Source organism: Typha latifolia, chromosome 12, assembly GCF_019914945.1.
Source record: "Typha latifolia isolate L0001 chromosome 12, TyphaL0001v2, whole genome shotgun sequence".
NCBI classification, from domain to species: domain Eukaryota; kingdom Viridiplantae; phylum Streptophyta; class Magnoliopsida; order Poales; family Typhaceae; genus Typha; species Typha latifolia.
In genome coordinates this window covers 10,530,365-10,551,105 of record NC_133097.1, presented here as the reverse complement: position 1 = coordinate 10,551,105, position 20,741 = coordinate 10,530,365, and the positions used below count along the sequence as shown (strand labels likewise).

Here is a 20,741-nt window from a genome sequence, read left to right as displayed (position 1 = left end):
CCTGGGCCTGGGCCTGGGCCTGGGCCTGGGCCTGGGCCTGGGCCTGGCCCTGGGCCTGGGCCTGGGCCTGGGCCTGGGCCTGGGCCTGGGCCTGGGCCTGGGCCTGGGCCTGGGCCTGGGCCTGGGCCTGGGCCCTGGGCCTGGGCCTGGGCCTGGGCCTGGGCCTGGGCCTGGGCCCTGGGCCTGGGCCTAGGCCTGGGCCTGGGCCTGGGCCTAGGCCTAGGCCTGGGCCTGGGCCTGGGCCTAGGCCTGGGCCTGGGCCTGGGCCTGGGCCTGGGCCTGGGCCTGGGCCTGGGCCTGGGCCTGGGCCTGGGCCCTGGCCTGGGCCTGGGCCTGGGCCTGGGCCTGGGCCCTGGGCCTGGGCCTGGGCCTGGGCCTGGGCCTGGGCCTGGGCCTGGGCCTAGGCCTGGGCCTGGGCCTGGGCCTGGGCCCTGGGCCTGGGCCTGGGCCTGGGCCTGGGCCTGGGCCTGGGCCTGGGCCTGGGCCTGGGCCTGGGCCTGGGCCTGGGCCTGGCCCTGGGCCTGGGCCTGGCCTGGGCCCTGGGCCTGGGCCTGGGCCTGGGCCTGAGGCCTGGGCCCTGGGCCTGGGCCTGGGCCTGGGCCTGGGCCTGGGCCTGGGCCTGGGCCTGGGCCTGGGCCTGGGCCTGGGCCCTGGGCCTGGGCCTGGGCCTGGGCCTGGGCCTAAACCCTGGGCCTGGGCCTGGGCCTAGGCCTGGGCCTGGGCCTGGGCCTGGGCCTGAAGCCTGGGCCTGGGCCTGGGCCTGGGCCTGGGCCTGGGCCCTGGCCCTGGGCCTAGGCCTAGGCCTGGGGCCTGGGCCTGGGCCTAAACCTGGGCCTAGGCCCTGGGGCCTGGGCCTGGGCCCCTGGGCCTGGGCCTGGGCCTGGGCCTGGGCCTGGGCCTGGGCCTGGGCCCTGGGCCTGGGCCTGGCCTGGGCCTGGGCCTGGGCCCTGGGCCTGGGCCTGGGCCTAAACCCTAGGCCTGGGCCCTGGGCCTGGGCCTGGGCCTAAACCTAAACCCTAAACCTAAACCTGGGCCTGGGCCTAGGCCTGGGCCTGGCCCTGGGCCTGGGCCTGGGCCTGGGCCTGGGCCTGGGCCTGGGCCTGGGCCTGGGCCTGGGCCTGGGCCTGGGCCTGGGCCTGGGCCTGGGCCTGGGCCTGGGCCTGGGCCTGGGCCTGGGCCTGGGCCTGGGCCTGCCTGGGCCTGGGACCTGGGCCTGGGCCTGGGCCTGGGCCTGGGCCTGGGCCTGGGCCTGGGCCTGGGCCTGGGCCTGGGCCTGGGCCCTGGAGGCCTGGGCCTGGGCCTAGGCCTGGGCCTGGCCCTGGGCCTGGGCCTGGGCCTGGGCCTGGGCCTGGGCCTGGGCCTGGGCCTGGGCCTGGGCCTGGGCCTGGGCCTGGGCCTGGCCCTGGGCCTGGGCCTGGGCCTGGGCCTGGGCCTGGGCCTGGGCCTGGGCCTGGGCCTGGGCCTGGGCCTGGGCCCTGGGCCTGGGCCCTGGGCCTGGGCCTGGGCCTGGGCCTGGGCCTGGGCCTGGGCCTGGGCCTGGGCCCTGGGCCTGGGCCTGGGCCTGGGCCTAGGCCTGGGCCTGGGCCTGGCCCTGGGCCTGGGCCTGGGCCTGGGCCCTGGGCCTGGGCCTGGGCCTGGGCCTGGGCCTGGGCCTGGGCCTGGGCCTGGGCCTGGGCCTGGGCCTGGGCCTGGGCCTGGGCCTGGGCCCTGGCTGGGCCTGGGCCTGGGCCTGGGCCTGGGCCTGGGCCTGGGCCTGGGCCTGGGCCTGGGCCTGGGCCCTGGGCCTGGGCCTGGGCCTGGGCCTAGGCCTGGGCCTGGGCCTGGGCCTGGGCCTGGGCCTGGGCCTGGGCCTGGGCCTGGGCCTGGCCCTGGGCCTGGGCCCTGGGCCTGGGCCTGGGCCTGGGCCCTGGGCCTGGGCCTGGGCCTAGGCCCTGGGCCTGGGCCTGGGCCTGGGCCTGGGCCTGGGCCTGGGCCTGGGCCTGGGCCTGGGCCTGGGCCTGGGCCTGGGCCTGGGCCTGGGCCCTGGGCCTAAACCTAAACCTGGGCCTGGGCCTGGGCCTGGGCCTGGGCCTGAACCTGGGCCTGGGCCTGGGCCTGAGCCCTGGGCCTGGGCCTGGGCCTGGGCCTGGGCCTGGGCCTGGGCCTGGGCCTGGGCCTGGGCCTGGGCCTGGGCCTAAACCTAAACCTAAACCTGGGCCTGGGCCTGAACCCTGGGCCTGGCCTGGGCCTGGGCCTGGGCCTGGGCCCTGGGCCTGGGCCTGGGCCTGGGCCTGGGCCTGGGCCTAAACCTGGGCCTGGGCCCTGGCCCTGGGCCTGGGCCTGGGCCTGGGCCTGGGCCTGGCCCTAAACCTGGGCCTGGGCCCTGGGCCTGGGCCTGGGCCTGGGCCTGGGCCTGGGCCTGGGCCTGGCCTGGGCCTGGGCCTGGGCCTGGGCCTGGGCCTGGGCCTGGGGCCTGGGCCTGGGCCTGGGCCTGGGCCTGGGCCTGGGCCTGGGCCTGGGCCTGGGCCTGGGCCTGAACCTAAACCTGGGCCTAAACCTAAACCTGGGCCCTGGGCCTGGGCCTGGGCCTGGGCCTGGCCCTGGGCCTGGGCCTGGGCCTGGGCCTGGGCCTGGGCCTGAGCCTGGGCCTGGGCCTGGGCCTGGGCCTGGGCCTGGGCCTGGGCCTAAACCTGGGCCCTAAGCCCTGGGCCTGGGCCTGGGCCTGGGCCCTGGCCTGGGCCTGGGCCTGGGCCCTGGGCCCTGGGCCCTGGGCCTGGGCCCTGGGCCTGGGCCTGGGCCTGGGCCTGGGCCTGGGCCTGGGCCTGGGCCCTGGGCCTGGGCCTGGGCCCTGGGCCTGGGCCTGGGCCCTGGGCCTGGGCCTGGGCCTGGGCCTGGGCCTGGGCCTGGGCCTGGGCCTGGGCCTGGGCCTGGGCCTGGGCCTGGCCCTGGCCTGGGCCTGGGCCTGGGCCTGGGCCCTGGGCCCTGGGCCTGGGCCTAGGCCTGGGCCTGGGCCCTGGGCCTGGGCCCTGGGCCTGGGCCTGGGCCTGGGCCTGGGCCTGGGCCCTGGGCCTGGGCCTGGGCCTGGGCCTGGGCCTGGGCCTGGGCCTGGGCCTGGGCCTGGGCCTGGGCCTGGGCCTGGGCCTGGGCCCTGGGCCTGGGCCTGGGCCTGGGCCTGCCCTGGGCCTGGGCCTGGCCTGGGCCTGGGCCCTGGGCCTGGGCCTGGGCCTAAACCTGGGCCCTGGGCCTGGGCCTGGGCCTGGGCCTAAACCTAAACCTAAACCTAAACCTAAACCTGGGCCTGGGCCTGGGCCTGGGCCTGGGCCTGGGCCTGGGCCTGGGCCTGGGCCTGGGCCTGGGCCTAAACCTAAACCTGGGCCTGGGCCCTAAACCTGGGCCTGGGCCCTGGGCCTGGGCCTAAACCTGGGCCTAAGGCCTGGGCCTGGGCCTGGGCCTGGGCCTGGGCCCTAAACCTGGGCCTAAACCTGGGCCTGGGCCTGGGCCCTGGGCCTGGGCCTGGGCCTGGGCCTGGGCCTGGGCCTGGGCCTGGGCCTGGGCCTGGGCCTGGCCCTGGGCCTAAACCTGGGCCTAGGCCTGGGCCTGGGCCTGGGCCTGGGCCTGGGCCTGGGCCTGGGCCTGGGCCTGGGCCTGGGCCTGGGCCTGGGCCTGAGCCTAGGCCTGGCCCCTGGGCCTGGGCCTGGGCCTGGCTGGGCCTGGGCCTGGGCCTGGGCCTGGGCCCTGGGCCTGGGCCCTGGCCTGGGCCTGGGCCTGGGCCTGGGCCCTGGGCCTGGGCCTGGGCCTGGGCCTGGGCCTGAGGCCTGGGCCTGGGCCTGGGCCTGGGCCTGAGCCTGGGCCTGGGCCTGGGCCTGGGCCTGGGCCCCTGGGCCTGGGCCTGGGCCTGGGCCTGGGCCTGGGCCTGGGCCTGGGCCTGGGCCTGGGCCTGGGCCTGGGCCTGGGCCTGGGCCTGGGCCCTGGCCCTGGGCCTGGGCCTGGGCCTGGGCCTGGGCCTGGGCCTGGGCCCTGGGCCTGGGCCTGGGCCTGGGCCTGGGCCTGGGCCTGGGCCTGGGCCTGGGCCTGGGCCCTGAGCCCTGGGCCTGGGCCTGGGCCTGGGCCTGGCCTGGGCCTGAGGCCTGGGCCTGAGCCTAGGCCTGGGCCTGGGCCTGGGCCCTGGCCCCTGGGCCTGGGCCTGAGCCTGGCCCTGGGCCACCTGGGCCCTGGGCCTGGGCCACTGGGCCTGAGGCCTGAGCCCTGGCCCTGGGCCTGGGCCTAGGCCTGGGCCTGAGCCTGGGCCCTGAGCCCTGGGCCTGGGCCTGGGCCTGGGCCTAAACCTAGGCCCTGGGCCTAAACCTAAACCTAAAACCTAAAACCTAAAACCTAAAACCTAAACCCCAAACCCCAAACCCTAAAACCTAAACCCCAAACCTAAACCCCAAACCCTGAACCCTGAACCCCAAACCCTGAACCCCAAACCCTGAACCCTGACCCCGAACCACGAACCACGACCCACGAACCCCGACCCACGACCCCGACCCGACCCACGACCCACGACCCCGACCCACGACCCCGAACCCCGACCCCGACCCCGAACCCCGACCCCGACCCAGAACCCTGAACCCCGAACCCCGAACCCCGAACCCCGAACCCCGAACCCCGAACCCCGAACCCCTAAGCCTAAAAGGATCACTCTTGTCATTTGTAACTAATTTGGGTTATGTTTGTTAGTTTTGTTGAGTGAGTGTGCTGTCTATTTAATGAAGTTTAATTGCTGTTTACTTCAAACATATTTTTCTTTGAGTCTTTATTTTGTTCTGTTTGCCTTAGTATATTGTGCTAGCCTTTAATGTTGTTTAATGGCCATCTATTAGCTTTTTAGAAATGTAATTAGTTTAGCCTTTAAATGGCTTATTTTGAAAGTGGAATAGACATTAAATGAGTTTAGAAATTGCTCTTTCTTATGAGTTACGAAATTCTTATTTAAACCTTAGTTAGTGACAAATATATCAATTCTTATCACTCACCTTCTTCTCCTTCTTGAGTGTGGCGAATTACCCTAACAAAATTTGTGTGTGGTGTTCCATACTTATCAAACAAAGGCTTAGCTCTTCTCCTCTTTTTTTCTTCCTTTTAGAGTTTGTTAAGGTTCATCACAACCAATCACATGCGCAATGTTGGACTGATGCATACCATTGCATACACTAAACTTTCCATAACATAAGCATCATAACTTTTCTTTATTTCAACCTTCACTTTTTGACTTGGAAAACTTTGCTTCGGCTTAATTTGAAATGAGCTACAAGCGAGAACCTTTTTAATATATCTTCCTTATGACAAATATAGCTTTCTAACTTTTGAGTCACGAGAGATCTCTTTGTCCAAAAATTTTTTTGTCGAACCTAAGTCATAGCAACAGACTTGCTCAACTCTTACTTCAAGATTCTAATTTATACAATCAACATGCTATCAACATACATCAAAAAATAAAGAAGTCATCTTTACCAAACATTTGTACATAGATATAATAATCTAAGGTGGTTCTTTTACAGCCATGATCTGTTATGAAAGCATTTAACTTTTTATACCATTGTCTCAATGCTTGCTTCAAGTCATAGAGACTCTTCTTCAATTTGCAAACCAAGTATTTTTTTTTTTTCCCCTTTGATATTGAAACCATATAAATCTCTTCCTACAAATTTTCACAGAGAAAGACTGTCTTTGTATCTAATTATTATTTAATGTGCAAATCCATGGTAGCTACAAACCTCAACACCGCCCTAGTAGATGCCATTTTATTATGGGTGAGAAGATTTCTCCAAAGTCTGACTCCTTTCTCTTGTCCAAATCCTTCACGGCTAATCTTGCCTTGTATCTAAGTTGTGAATTCATCAATTTTCTCATGCATGGCTTCCATCTACTCCTTATTTTGCTCACTTTGCCCGGGCCCGTGCATGTCTTATGCAATTTTATGTAAATATCTCCCCCCACCACGCTCTCGACCAAATATAAAATTCTATGGAAAAAATTACCGAACGAACAAAACAACATAAACAATATAATATGCACGGGCCCGGGTCTTACATATTTTACGAATTTTGAGAGAGGCAACGCCAGTGAGCGCAAGACCCACGCAGTCAACACCCGCAATATCCTCGTCAAATAAAATGGTATCAGGTCGTAGTTTAAAAGATCTAGATATAATCTGGCATTACATATTAATACCTCAATGAGTGTTTTGGACACGTTAGCTATCATCGGGCATCAATAGCGTTTCCTTTTAACATTTCTTTGCTTGTCCAAAATAAACCCTTCAGATATTAGATCATATATTGGTTCAAAATGTTCTGGAGAGTGGAGATAGCTCCTCCTAAGTCAAATAGCTTAAAAGCTAATCATGAAGAAAAAAGAAGCAATTATTCAAGCCATCTGGATATCGGTGTTCTCACATTTAATGGCGGGGCAAACAGCTGCGTCATGGGGACAAACATTGTGCCGGGTTACCATGAATGGTAACTGGTATGTGTGGTACCGTTTCATTCACTCACCTGTGCTTCTTTAGGCACTATATCACATGTACATACATAATGAACTACGAAGAGGAGCAGCCGAAATATCCAACTTGTTGAAGGATAAATTATATTATCAATCCAATGCTAGATGAAGCAAGATAAATCGTCGAGAAAATTGTGACAAAAAATCAGAAATCAAGTCAAATCTTTTTGAAAATTCTAATCGACGACAAAGCTCCCTACCTAATTGCCCCACTTGCAATGGATGAAACCTTGCAAACACCAGCTGATGTCGTGAATGGCACATCTTTGTAACATGCTACAAGCTCTCCATCCGTGTGGAGGTCAACTTGCACCTTATCCCAGACTTTGCTCTTGGCATTTAAAACAGTGTCTGGCTCACCTGAATATCCAGCAAAAGCTACTCGCTCCCCAACCACAGCAGATGCCGGAGGATCAACCAACTCCACCTAAATTCCAAATGTGTTAGAGCATATAAATGTGTAAAAGTAGATAATCTTTAGATATAACTGGATTTTTAATGAAATAGTTGGTAGGAGCAAAGAAATATTTCGATAGACACCAAAATTTGATTGTCACCCTATCCTCTGGATATGTACACCTCAATTACTGAGTACATGTAATTTGAATCATCTTGTATTTGCTCCAATTCCACATCAAGGAGCAGAGAACATTTTCATACTACTACTAGATGCCATGGATTACCTTGGTATGATCATCATTGGATGCAGCCAAAACCATTGCATGTGATTTAATACCACGCATACCCACTGGTTTTAGATTGCAGAGAACACAAACTTTTCGATTCTGCCAATAGAGAAACAGCAATTATGCAAAAGTGTACAATAATCTCTATCTTGGATAAAAGGGTAAAGCATGAACCTGCATTTCTTCAAGCGGGATGTACTTAACGAGGCCACTAACCACAGTTCTAGTTGAATCCTCTCCCACATCAATTTCTTCCACATAAAGAGAATCCGCATCTGGATGCTTCTGAACTTCCTTGATGAGACCCACACGAATATCTAATCTAGAGATTGAAATTTCTGCTTCAGAAGCCTTTGCTTTTGTACTACCAACTGCTTTAGCACTTTGTTTCTTCGTCTTTCCTTCTGTTGATGATAATGTCCAATGTTTAATATGCATGTATAAAAGAAACTTCATCTGCAATAAAGTCAAACAAGTTCTACCAAAAGAAGCATCTATAGAAGCAGACGTAATAGTCAAAAATTGCCATCCAGAACACGGTAAAAGTTGTGAACCCATGACAACATTACTATTATAGCTGTTTTTTCATTTTTCCAACTGGATATTTTTATCTAGTCACTCAGGAAATATAATCCAACTCCTTTGATATTAACCTAGCGTTAACTAGACTAGGAAATTTAACCATCAAAACTTATGTAGTTATATCCAGTTGAACATAAATGCATAGTCTGCTGAACATAGCCCCTAAAGGCAGAAAGTGTCAAAAGTACATAAGGTAGGTAAATGCACCACCAATGTTTAGGATTAGGACAGAAATAACAGGTATCTTCCTTCACTGGCTGACAAACACACAGTTTACTCACATGACACGGATAGTTGGAAACTCAGCATTGGGAAAGTACCTCACGTTAAGTAAATTGTGACTGTATACTATAATACTATGAGAACATCTAAGTGTCTAATGTTATATAGAAGAACCAAGGCACGAAGACATAAATGATATCACATAACGACCAACTTAATCAAGATTTTCCTTTCAAGTTTCAACTAATTAGCATGCAGGCAATAGGTGAGGGATCAAAGAAGAAACGGGATACTACTGCAAAAAAAACATGGTAATAGAGAAACCTGATAACTTTGCGGTCTTCAGTTGCTCTGCAATCTTTCTGGCATCAGTTTCTGCTTTCAAAAGCCTATCAGCTTGACTACCAGCAAATTTATGTCTGAAAAATTCCACTTCTTCATCTTTCTGTAGATATTGTTGCAAGGACATTATAAACTACAACAAAATACATGGACAATAGTGAGCCAACATGAAAACGACAGAGTAAACATACCAGTTCCTTAAATAGTGGCTCAGGTTTTCCTATTTTGTGGCCAGCAGGTAGAAAATCCCAAGGTCTTTTTGCCTTACTGATTTCTCCATTCTCATCACAGAAAGAGAGATTTTCTGGAGATACATTAATCTGCCTCATTACCTTGTATGCAACAAAAGACAATTAAAATTTCCAATGAGACACAACAAAGGAATGAAGTTGAATAGAAGAAGAATCTGGTAGTCAAAACAGTAAAGAGAGAAGAAAATAAAAAGGGAGAAGGTACTTCATTAGAAAAGGAAGGCATGAAAGGTTCCAACAAACATGCAAGAAGATACACAAGTCCAACTGAAGTCTTCATAACAATGGCACATGAAGATGGGTCTTCTTTAAAAAGCCTCCAAAATTGGCTCTCCTAAAAACAATAGAGAAAAACAGACAAAGAGTCATGATGAGATCAAAAAATTCTTAATACAATATATTGAGAGCCAAATGGTACTAAACTTACTTGCAAATATGCATTTCCCTCACTTGAAATGCTCATGGCAGTTTTCAGACCTTGTTTTAGTTTGACCTGTCATACAATATGAGTAGTTTTTCTCTATTATTCTGCAGCATAGTGATCCAGATCACTAATAACAACTCATCAAGGGGGTTTCAATGTAATAATGTAGCATGAGCATAGAGTACGAGTTAGTACAATCACCTTTTCCATGGCATCAAGGTACTGGTCAATCAATTTACCAACATTTTCTGCCAACAACTTTGTTAATTGATGTGATTCTGCATGAGGAGCATCTGGAATAATTGAATCATATCCAGCCCCTGCAGATAAAAAAAAATAACCTGTAAGTACAGCATAGATTGACACTACATGAATCTAATTGCCACTAACTCAGAATGGGACTCTTCATATATGAATAGTAGACACGAGCTAACATTTTTATGGATTAACGCTTCGCAAATCCAGTTAACAGTGAGGAGGTCACCAACATTCACAGTTCAAACACAAAAACATAACAGAATAAGAAAATTGATTTGCATGCCTCAACTGTTAAGCATGTTTCTCTAGCTAACGTGTAGAAGCTATTATTCAATGTGCTTAGAGTGCATACCCAACAGTCATATGGTTGACTTCACTAACCTGCTGGTTTCGCAATGAAGCTCAATACACGATTAATAAAATTTCCCAAGTTACTGAGCAACTCGCTATTCAGTTTCGCCTGCAGATCTGCCCACGTGAACAATGTATCTGATACCTAAGTCACAAAAAGCACTTCAAATTAGAGCTCACAAATGCTGACCTAAAATACAACTAAATTTTAACTAAACTAACCTCGGGTCTATTAGTGAGCAAGTAGTATCGCCATACTTCTGACGGAATCTTTGTATCCTTTGCATCATTTCCAAAGACTCCAATACCTTTACTTTTCGAGAACTTTCCTGTCAATCATGGAAGCAACAATGTGGAGGATAATAAGCATAGATTCTATAACCCAACTGTCAAGAAATTAAGTTACAAAGCAATGACAATGATGCATATCATTCTGAAGTTAATAGTATAAATCAGCCTAATTCCTTGACAAGCTATAGTTCATCATACTTATTCTAATAATATGACAAGATCGCTGGGATATGAGAGTTATTGAGTTAGCATATCAAAGTGACCTATACATACTGAGATAAAGAAAGAAAAAAGCAGGAAAGAGATAAACTAGAAATCAAAATGGCTTGTGATGTTTTAAGAGTTTCAACTTTCAACTAAATTATTCAATTTTCAAGTTGACATCCATTAAGCTACATATAAAACAACAAGAAACTAATGAAATAATTTGATATTGAGTATGTTTCAACTTTATGAATTATATTCTTAAATCAAATGAGTCAAAGATCAAATATATTCAGTTTATCTATAAGCTTGCAACAATTATTTTGCTTATAAGTTCACTTTCATAAATTTGTATAAGCTATTGTAAATCCCCAGTTGCCACAATCTGTCAGAAACTACACAAGCTTAAGAAAATATTATATGGCACTTTTCTTAATGTTTAAATTAGTGTTCCCAATAAATCTTTACAACAACCTAAAATTGAGTAAAACTCACACCAACAGCAAAACTGATCAGAAACAGATTGAAATTGAACAAGTACATCCAAATTGAATTGTTGAAAGCAGTAAAACAGTCGAATCTATTGAAACTTAATCAATTTCCGATCAATGTTGAAAAAATCACAGGCCATGATTAAGAGATGTTATAACCTATAGGAAAAGCAAAAAAATAGAAGTATCAGGGAACAGAGTTGTGCAATTCTGAATATCAACGGTGTTTGCCCTACGTAATAACTAAGTTAGAATATATTTAAAACCCTCAATCATTCCTTGAATATGCACATGCTGATTATAAAGGGCATGAAAGTGCACAAGGCTTGAACCACATGGGGTCAATGCATTTGTTGACTATATGAATAAAAGACGTACTAAAAAAATAAATTAGTCAAATAAAAATGAAGTAGATAATTGGGCTTGTCGAGCTTTGTTCAGGCATATTTCTTGGTGCATAGAAAATTGGGCTTCTCAATAGTGCACAAATACCACTGCCCAATGTTTTAACTTTTAGGACCCTCATAAATGGACCAAAAAACAAATTATTACCCTAGGACAAATTTCAATAATTCAAATGTCATTAATCCTGCTTCACAACATTCTGAAAATAACTAAACCAACCAAAGAGAGTAGTATATGGATAGTAATACCTGCTTCATAGTTTAAGTATTCGGTAACACTTATTGTCTTCATCATTGTCCAACTTTCACCAGTTCCAAGAAGTGTAGAAGGAAACATAACCTGGCATCAAATATTAAATGTATGGTATTGCAAGGAAATAATTGTTCGTGGAAATTTAAGAGAATAGAGTAGTTGAAGACAATGCAGATACATTCTCATACTGCAAATCCCAAATCTTTTGACTGGCTTCTTTACACAAAGGAGAGGTTACCATTCTAGCTGACTTTCTAATTCTGTTCGAAGTCCATAGCAGGTGCAGTAAGTCAGTCACATAAAACTTAAATTCTTGTGAATGAGCAAGTCTTGACAGTACCGGGCTCATTTTCTCATCTGAAAATGATCAGAAGGAAAAGAGTGGTATTTAATACTAAATGAGCATGAAGGAGGGTGTAACTCTTGCAAGGAGCATCCAGATTACAAGGGTAACATGAATGAAGTTACTGAAGGTATGGATCTAAGGCTACATAATGTACAAGCTATATTTCTAAAGGTCTAAAATGCAACTCTGAAAGAAATTGCTTAAAGAAAGTGTATATGTTGTGAGATTTCTGGTTTCTAAAACAAAAATAAGAATTGAGATAAGGTAACTTTGTTAGCAAATGTCTAATCACGCTTATAGTTACAGTGCATGAATACTTCAGCATGTGACTCTGTATAGCTCTAGTTATAAAAATAAGAAACAAGTTTATCATAAAATAACAGCAACATTTTTGAAGGCAAATATAGATAACCGTTCTTTAAACTGCAGTGAAGACTTATTTTATCATGAAGTACTGGAATTGCATACACAATATTGGGGCTACAACAAGCATATTGAGATAGAAATATGGATAGGCAGGATAAGGTCAGGGCCTATTATTGAATGCCAGATCAAGGAATGTATATGAGAATCAAATTGTAAAAAAGTTGTAGTTATGATAAAGTATTGTTACCGTGTGAAATGGAACATTATCCTTGCCCATAAACTGATATAATTCCACATTATCAGGATTCTTCCACCACTTCTCCCAGTCAGGTGTGTAGCATGCAGTGATTGAGACATATCCAATGGGAGCATCAAACCACACATAGAAAACCTGATGACAGCAATTAATGCATCAATTTAAAGTAGGAAATAGATCTCTCATTCCATGGACATGGAAAGAATTTGAATTTATAATCATGCTATCAAAATTATCTTTCACTCCGACAAATCAGACCTTATCCTTATACTTGTCATGTGGAACAGGAACTCCCCATTTAAGGTCCCTGGTAATACAGCGAGGTTTTAGTCCTTCCTTCAACCACGCATTAGTTGCTTGAATAGCATTTTGACTCCAACCCCCAGCCATAGACATTTCAATGATGTATTTTTCTAGTTTACCACTCAATAAGGGAAGCTCTAAAAACAAGTGGTCAGTATCACGAATGCGTGGAGTATTTCGACATACCTACCAGAAGAACAAGGCAAAGTAAAGTGAGATATTTCTGGTATCAAGAATGTATAACAGCTATAAACAAAAAAATCACGAATAATTACCTTGCACTTTGGATCACTGAGTTCAGTTGGATTTAACAATTTTCCACATTTTTCACACTGATCACCTCGTGCAGACTCGTAATTACAGCCCACTGTAGGACATGTGCCTTCCACAAGCCTATCAGCTAAGAACCGTTGGCATGTCTCACAGTATAGCTGCAAGAAATGTGATCATATACATTGCATAAGAAACTGAAAAATCTAGCACTTATGACAAAGAATTTGCATACTCAATAAGAATAATAACTTAAGCAATAGTTACCAACCCACCTGCTGCATGGTGTTCTCTGAAAGCCAATTATTCTCCATCAATCTGTGAAAAATCGCTTGGCAAACTTCTGTCTGCTGCCGGGTAGATGTTCGACCAAACTCGTCGAATCCTATGTCAAACCACTTATAAACCTCTTTATGAATAGAATGGTATCTGTAAGGCAGCAAAGACACAGTCATACAGCAAGAGATAAGTTCACTCCCATCTTTACAAATACTAGACAAACTCTTCTACATCATTGTTATTTTTCACTTATCTTCTTTCTTTATCCAATAAGGGAAGATATAATGAAAACAGTGCTTTATTCAACCAATTACAAGAAATGGACTTGCGGCAGCATACCCATAAGAATTTCAACTATAGTACTAGTTCAAAAATAAGATAAAATCATAAAACCCCTATTTGCTAGGATAAGTAAATTGACAAGCATGCTCTAAACATCCCCCTTCCTTCAAAATTTCCCGGCAGAGTGAGACATGGAACACTTGCCTTCCATCTTGAAATTCTACTTTCCAACCCGTCAGGATAACTTCACCAAATTCTCTACTCTTGAATCTATTGATATTAATTCAATTCATTACCAACGTTGACTTACTTTTATATCTCAAAATGCATGGCCATGAATCTCTAACACATTATGTAGCTTATCAAGCTGTGAAAGCTTCAACAAAGGATTTAAAGGAAATTATAATAAAAAATACGAAACCAAAATAGAAGGGATTACATAAAGGTACAAACTTGTCACAGATCTCCTTTGGGGAACAATTCTCCTCCATGGCCTTAGTTTCGGTGGCAGTCCCATATTCATCCGTCCCACAAATGTATATAGCATTGTATCCCCGAAGTCGGCAGTACCGCGCGAACACATCGGCGCTAAGAACACCTTTAGGAGGAAAAGAAAACCCAAAAATAATCAAATATGTCTCGTTTTTTTTTTATCGTGGCACTGAAAAATTCACATTAAAAGGCAAATTTGAAGTGGGGAATGGCGAGAAACAGATAGTATTACATCCGATTATATTGCCGAGGTGGGGGACGTTGTTCACGTAAGGGAGGGCGCTCGTAATTAGGATGTTTCGGCGACCGGGTATTGGAAGCTTAGGGGGTTTCTTCGCCGAAGAGTCTCCCATTTCGATCTCGAGTGAGAGAGAGAGAGAGAGAGAGAGAGGTAACCGGCGGATTAAGAGGGACAGAGATATGAGGGAGAGAAATGGAGGTGACGGAGTTTAGGTTTCTCACTTCTTTGGTGATGGTGGCGGCGGATGAAGATGTTCACCGTTTGGGCCATATCAATACATATACAATGCACTTTTTGGCCCATGTTCACAGTTCACTTGTTAGCGAGTCTAGGTTTCCCACTTGACCTCTATATTGGAAAATATAAATGCACCGGTTGCTTTATTTTGGGCCATATCAATAGACCAATAGACCATGAACAAGAGTGTCTCGGCAATGGCATTAAGATTAGTTGGGCGAGCAAATCCCTAGGCTTATCATCCTCCAGATGGAGCTTTGACAAATGTGATACTATTGTCTGTGCCGTCATCAACAAGGGAACATCACGCCTCCTATTTATTCAGGGCGGGTCGCGTGAACTCTAATTCAATCCGAGTATTCAATTCCGTCGTTAAAATGCTCAGTTGACTCTTTAACCTTGATAGGCGAAAATCTTGCGAGAGATATATCTAAACTATTTTTTAACAAGATAAATTATTTAGTCTTTATTGCACAAATATGTGGGTACCTCATATGTCCATATAGTATTGGATAACTATTTGTAATATTTTATTTGTACTTATGAAATCGATAAATTGTGTTTTAAAATAGAATTTTACTTAGGTAAAATATTCAAATTTTATGTATAAGTATATGCACAAGATATATAAGATGTTTAATAAAAAATATTAAAGTGAAAGATTAATTTTAAAACCGACTCATATTTTTAGATCATATTTTAGAGGTTATTAGAGATATTTTCCCAACTTTAGATGGAATATACTGAATTGTTCTCATCTCAGTATATTTACATTAAATCTAGAAGAATTATCTCTCTAAGAGGAATGATCTTGAGGGTTACTGAGGTTTATAAATATATCACGAAAAGCGATGTATCGCAGAATTAATGAGCAATGTTGTTACAAATTGAGTCATGAATATCGACAAATGATCTGTAAGTTTTTTTTAGCTATTATAAGTTTTAATGATTAGTTTTAATCTGAATTTGGATCCATAATATTTCATCCAATTTAATATTTTTCACACAAAAATCTGTGTCTATGACTATCTTTTCAAACTTAATTTTTCACACTGTATTATTAACAACATGCGATAGAATTGGACTAACCTTCTCTCTTCCATTTTAATTCATTTTATCTCTCTTTGTATACCTCAAACTCCGAGCCAACCTTCTATTTTCTCTCTTTTCTCCTTTTTTTTTCTCATCTTGACGAAGGTGTGCTCGATGTTAGCTGCACTGCAGAAGCAAATGAATCATGTATTTTACTTTTCTTATCTGTGTTTCTTTTATCCTTGTTCTTTCCTTGCGAACCGGGAAACGTGATTTTCACTGATGTCTAGATTTACTCCTTGTTAAAGATATGCAACATTTCCAGACAAACTTTAGTGGTTATATCACATAGGCATAAGCCATCAGTATTCTGTGCAAAGCTAAATGCTCAATTTCCCTGTGGCACTTAAATTGGTAATCGACGGCCATTCTTTTGTTAGAGACAAGAAGAAACGAATGAACATATGACTTGCACATTGGAACTGCAATTTGAAGATGAAAATTGCAGAAGCAGAAGAAAGCATCAAAGCATTTCCATAATCCTCCCTGTTCTTCAAAGGACAAAATTATATCGTCCAGTAAAACATCCTGAGATAATAGGCATCTGGAAATCGCTGCTTCATTACGAATTGACTGCCTTTCAGGGAACCTCTGCAATGTAGTTTAAATGCATAAAAGAGTTTTTTCTGAGAATAAATGTATAATTTTAAGAAAAAATTTCTTCTAACACTTGCAAGTCAAAGCCAACCTTCTATTTAGCAACCTGAACCGTCGATGTTATGGTTGGAACACCCATCTGGACATTATGTGTTTGATCTATCAATAGGAAATCGTCAAAAGTTAGTTTGTATTAGATAGCTAGGTGTCCACGGACAATTCAAGAATTGGATAAATATGTGGTCTTTCTTCTTCTTCTTCTTTTTTGTTTTTGTTTGAGAAATGGGAAAAACCATCAGTAAATTGATGAAAGAGTTACAGAGTAAGATACGTGGTCTTATTTGAGCAATTCTTACTTGGTGGGTTTTTAAGAACGAAAAAGCATGCTCCAATGGCAATGTAACAAAGCAGAAGAACAAAGCCCTTCAAGTAATGTGAAGTCCCATCCTGCAAAGATTAGTAAATCCATTAATATCATGAAGTAAAACATTGTGATCACCATAGATTACTGCACATTAGTACACGATGTCTCAGTTCTCGTTAGTGAGCTAGCATGACACGATTAAAAAATAGAATTTTACCTGTAGAGAGAAGGCTGTCACTAATATTGCCATGATCAATGAACCAGTCTCCAATAAATGGAAATCCAGATCCATTTGAACCCCCATTATCCAACCCACAATGACGCTCAGTGGAACCTAAATCGTGTCAAATAAGGTGGGGAAAAGATTGTTTAACCCAAGAAAGAAATGGATAGTTTGTTAGAGGTTACATTAAAATTTAAATGCTCACCACAAACATGGAGATCTGAGTTGCCGACCCCAAGGAAACCCCAAGAGTGATATCCTGTATTACACACGTACGTAAGTAGTGAATCTACAAACCCACATGGAGATGCAAGCTGCTTCTATGTTACTTACCAACTTGTTCTTAAAAGCAAAAATGATGGCACCAGCATGTTCCGCTGCATTTCCAACAATTGGTAGCAAGATGATGCTATTAAAGCTCACAGAGATTCCCCAAGATTCTGAAGCAGCCTACATGGAAATGCACATCGTAGTTACTATGATGATACTCTAAAAAATGTTATCATCTGACTAAACGACATTTTGGTTAAGAGTTCTAAAATGGATACCATAATTGTAAGAACTAAAATAGAGAAGCCATTTCTTTCATCTATATCATCTCGTTTTGATTTCCTTACCCATCAAAAATAATTCCACTTAAAAAAATTTCCACTTTGTCATTGACTTTCTTTTTCAAGAGTGAAGAGTCATTTTATTGAAGTCTAGTCATTTCACTATAGTCTAGCCATTTCATTAAAGTCCATCTTTTGACAACCAAACACACTTTTTATAATTTGCCCAATAAGTTATAGATAGTTTAACCTTCTCAAAAGAGAGAAAAAAAACTCTAATAGTAAAGTTAAAGCATAGCATCTCACATGTACTAGAAACTAAGAAGTAAGAATCAACTCAGGTTTTGTAGTAACATATCTGAAATTATTCTAAAAAGAAATATAAAGTCACGTCCCAATATCACATTATCTAATGTGATAGCAGCACCTGCATGTGAAAAAGAAAAAGAACTTTGCTTAACAATCTTTTCATGCATCTTTGTCTTAGCACAAAGTATTTAAAATCTCTCAAGCATTTATAAATGGGCTGCTATTGAGATTAGCAAACCATTTAGTCAGCGTTCCTAGTTAATATCCAACTAATAAATTAGTGCCAGATAAGATGTCTAATGAAGCGAGGGACATTAATAGCTGCCTGTATATTAGCATATGTTCCTTCACATTTTCATATGCTTCTCATGAATTTAAATAGGTAATTAATCCAAGATCCAAAGCAACTACCAGAAATTGTTAAGAAAAAGTAAAGGAAGTAGATGAACAAATAATAAATACCTCAATGGTGCTGACGACATACTCTGACAGTACTGCGATCACAATCGTCATGCCAATTAGCCAAGCCAATGCGCATGGTAATCCAACAACTACTGCCTCTTCAGAAGCAACATCATCGTTCTCGTCATCTCCCTGTTGTTCAATTGAGCTAAAATATTAGACTTTTACAATGAATGTGCTTACTTATCAAAACCAGCAGAGATGAAGTAGCATGGATGGCAGCATCTACGAGTACATAAGAATTTTTTATCAGTTCAAAAGAAAAGTGAAACATGAAAGAATTAATCGGTAACTTACTCACCTCTTGTGATTCAAAAAGTTGGCGATGGGTCTTCAATTGGAAAAATAGGTAAGCCGCGTAGGCGAGGAGCATGACAATGCTGGATGCTCTGGACAAATCCAATGTTGAACCGGTGGCAATTATGCCCTCGCCAGAGCTTATGGCATACTTGAATATCATTGGCAACAAGTGGCAAAGAGCACCCAATAACAAAAGCCCAGTGTTAACGTCAGCCTGCTTCTGTGAAGAACAACAGAAACGGGGTTTGTCAGCAGTTTCATGCATAAAACACAGGTACAGGAAAAAAAAAAAAAAACAAGAGTTAAGCTGTTAGATAAGGGACCGATAATACATTAAAAGGTCTTATTTAGTTCACAGACTTACTCGATCGAATAATTGCTCCTTGCGGAGGTTGGCAAGTCCACCGCAGAAGAGGGAGGTACCAAGAACAAGCAACAAGTTGGACAAGATGGAACCCACTAGAGACCACTTGACCAACTCAATCTTCCCATGTTGCAACGCGAACAAAGCTATGATCAGCTCTGTGGCATTTCCGCATGTTGCATTTAGGAGTCCTCCAACTGTGGAAACAGCAACATTAATTAACCACTCTCGCAGCCAATTGAATCCATGCACCTCGTAGTAATGACTATGCCGGAGTAAAGGCTAAGGGATTAGGTAGAACATACCAGCAGGACCGGTATAATATGCGATCTGCCTGTAGTGCCATATCCAGTTGTAGGAAAAAAAAATAATAAGAGAGAGAGGTTATTAAGTCAACTAAGAACAAATGAAAAGAAGAAAGTCAACAAGCAGGTGAGATGCAAAAGTAATCCTTTACTCTTTAGAGAACCAGACAGGTGATTAAGGCGAATGTGATCTAGGGATGAATTCCGGTCGAATTAAAGATGCGCAGAGTCTTGTTTTCGTCTTTTACAGAGTGCTCGGTTAGGAGCCTCGGCTTCTTCAGTTGCTTTGATTATGACTTGCTTCCTCAATTTTACTCACTGACTCCGTTGTTAAATTAATTAGGAGAGGGTTGGTTTGTCGGTGAAACCGAGTGCAGCAGTGGAAACGAATGTTCTCGGGATTAATTGGATGGAGCAGTCAAACTAACAGCACCTTATCCATGCGATCTCAAAATTAAGGCACGAGCTATATTAGAAGCCAGACCATGTGATACAAGAATAGATATTGGACGATGAAATTTAATAGATTGACTGCATAATTGCTTCAAAAAGCAGTAAGCACTCAGTGGTTGTGGCAGGTGGAATTGTGTTGTGGATGCTATTTATTAAATTAAATTAAATTAAACCACTCCGTGAAGAGAGAAGAGAAGAGAAGAGAAGAGAAGAGAATGAGTCGAAGGAACTTACTCAGTGAGAAAACTGACGCGCTCAGCAAGAGGGATGAGACCTAGTAAACTCAACGCGAATAGCCACGCCTGTTTTAAGAATTGAGAGCCAGGTATTATTAATTGATTAATAAAATGCTTAGAGAAGCAACAATTTCATCCTGAAACCCCTATTGACTTCCCCGATAAGGACAATAAACAATAGCGACAGATATCCGTAATCCCGTAGTAAGATATTAATTTTATTTATTCGCTCGTTCCTCTTAAGATTAAATAAGAGAAGAAGCAGATGGAATAGTACAAAATAAATAAATAAATAAATAAAATACATGCTTACACTTCCAAAGTAAAAATAATGGCCAGCAACGGCGAGAGGGACTGCAGGAAAGAGGGGGAAAAGCTTAGTCCCAAGGAAGATCTCCTGCAAGTTGGTGAGGATGGTGCGCAGGAGGCCGCAGGGAACCTTGGAAACTAGCGTCAGATCCGACTTCTTACGCAGGGACGAAGACGACATGTTGTGAGCGGTTCGACCGTGGCCGTGTTGACGCACCTCCTTAATCGCCCCGCCATCACAACCAGCCTCAAGGATCCGCGCTGCCTCGTACGCTGCGGAAGCCATTAGATGGGGTGTAGGTATAGGTATTACTTACAGGCCTGGCCTCTCGTCGACGATGATGATGAGGATGAGGATGATGATGTGGGTGAAGAAAGAAGATATTATATATATTATATATGCGTGTATGTAATTTAAGAGGAAAATAAGATTGTAAGATTAGGGCTTTAAATTTCAAAAACCATGGGTCAGCAGATCAAATCATAGGAGCAACGGGCGAGCTGTTTGTAAACCCCCTCGTCAGGCTCAAATATAGGAAAGACAAATGGACAATCCATGTGGGAGTCCAGCAAGGCGGCAAATTAGATACACGCCAGTACGCCACGCCAGGTAGGAAAGTAAAAATAATTGGGTGGCTCCCACGCTCCCAACACTGAAGCCGACGAAAGATGGGGAGTTTCTGTGAAGCTTCCTTTGTTTTTGGCGCTTATTAAGAAGGAAAATGCCAATCGATTTGAAATAGAGAGGTCTTTTACGCCTCCCGCTCAATCGATGATACCCTTTCCTTTTCTTCCCGCTCTATGATATTATCGAAAGCACTTG

The 20,741-nt window shown here is 46.1% G+C and overlaps 2 protein-coding genes across 3 annotated transcripts; both read right to left on the bottom strand.

Moving 5' to 3' along the window:
• Positions 1–6,581: 6,581 nt before the first annotated feature.
• LOC140798753 (probable methionine--tRNA ligase) lies at positions 6,582–14,369 on the bottom strand. Of its 2 annotated transcripts, none has more exons than XM_073152782.1 (17): positions 14,108–14,369; positions 13,837–13,981; positions 13,098–13,251; positions 12,828–12,983; positions 12,508–12,738; positions 12,241–12,384; positions 11,278–11,368; positions 9,861–9,967; positions 9,669–9,783; positions 9,231–9,349; positions 9,033–9,098; positions 8,811–8,939; positions 8,546–8,686; positions 8,337–8,457; positions 7,383–7,612; positions 7,206–7,307; positions 6,582–6,949 (listed from the first exon to the last, which is right to left on the bottom strand). In XM_073152782.1, the coding sequence occupies exons 1-17, from the start codon at positions 14,226–14,228 to the stop codon at positions 6,719–6,721; spliced, it is 2,403 nt and encodes an 800-aa protein (XP_073008883.1). In that variant the 5' UTR covers positions 14,229–14,369; the 3' UTR covers positions 6,582–6,718. The 2 variants fall into 2 exon arrangements, with proteins under 2 accessions (XP_073008883.1, XP_073008884.1); XM_073152783.1 differs by having other exon boundaries at positions 13,823–13,981; positions 14,108–14,358.
• A 1,315-nt stretch (positions 14,370–15,684) lies between these two features.
• On the bottom strand, positions 15,685–20,423 carry LOC140798754 (vacuolar cation/proton exchanger 1a-like). The gene is made up of 12 exons (XM_073152784.1): positions 19,923–20,423; positions 19,608–19,675; positions 18,921–18,949; positions 18,616–18,812; positions 18,253–18,471; positions 17,952–18,083; positions 16,963–17,079; positions 16,835–16,888; positions 16,624–16,740; positions 16,399–16,489; positions 16,134–16,201; positions 15,685–16,036 (listed from the first exon to the last, which is right to left on the bottom strand). The coding sequence occupies exons 1-11, from the start codon at positions 20,202–20,204 to the stop codon at positions 16,137–16,139; spliced, it is 1,371 nt and encodes a 456-aa protein (XP_073008885.1). The 5' UTR covers positions 20,205–20,423; the 3' UTR covers positions 15,685–16,036; positions 16,134–16,136.
• Between the last annotated feature and the right edge of the window lie 318 nt (positions 20,424–20,741).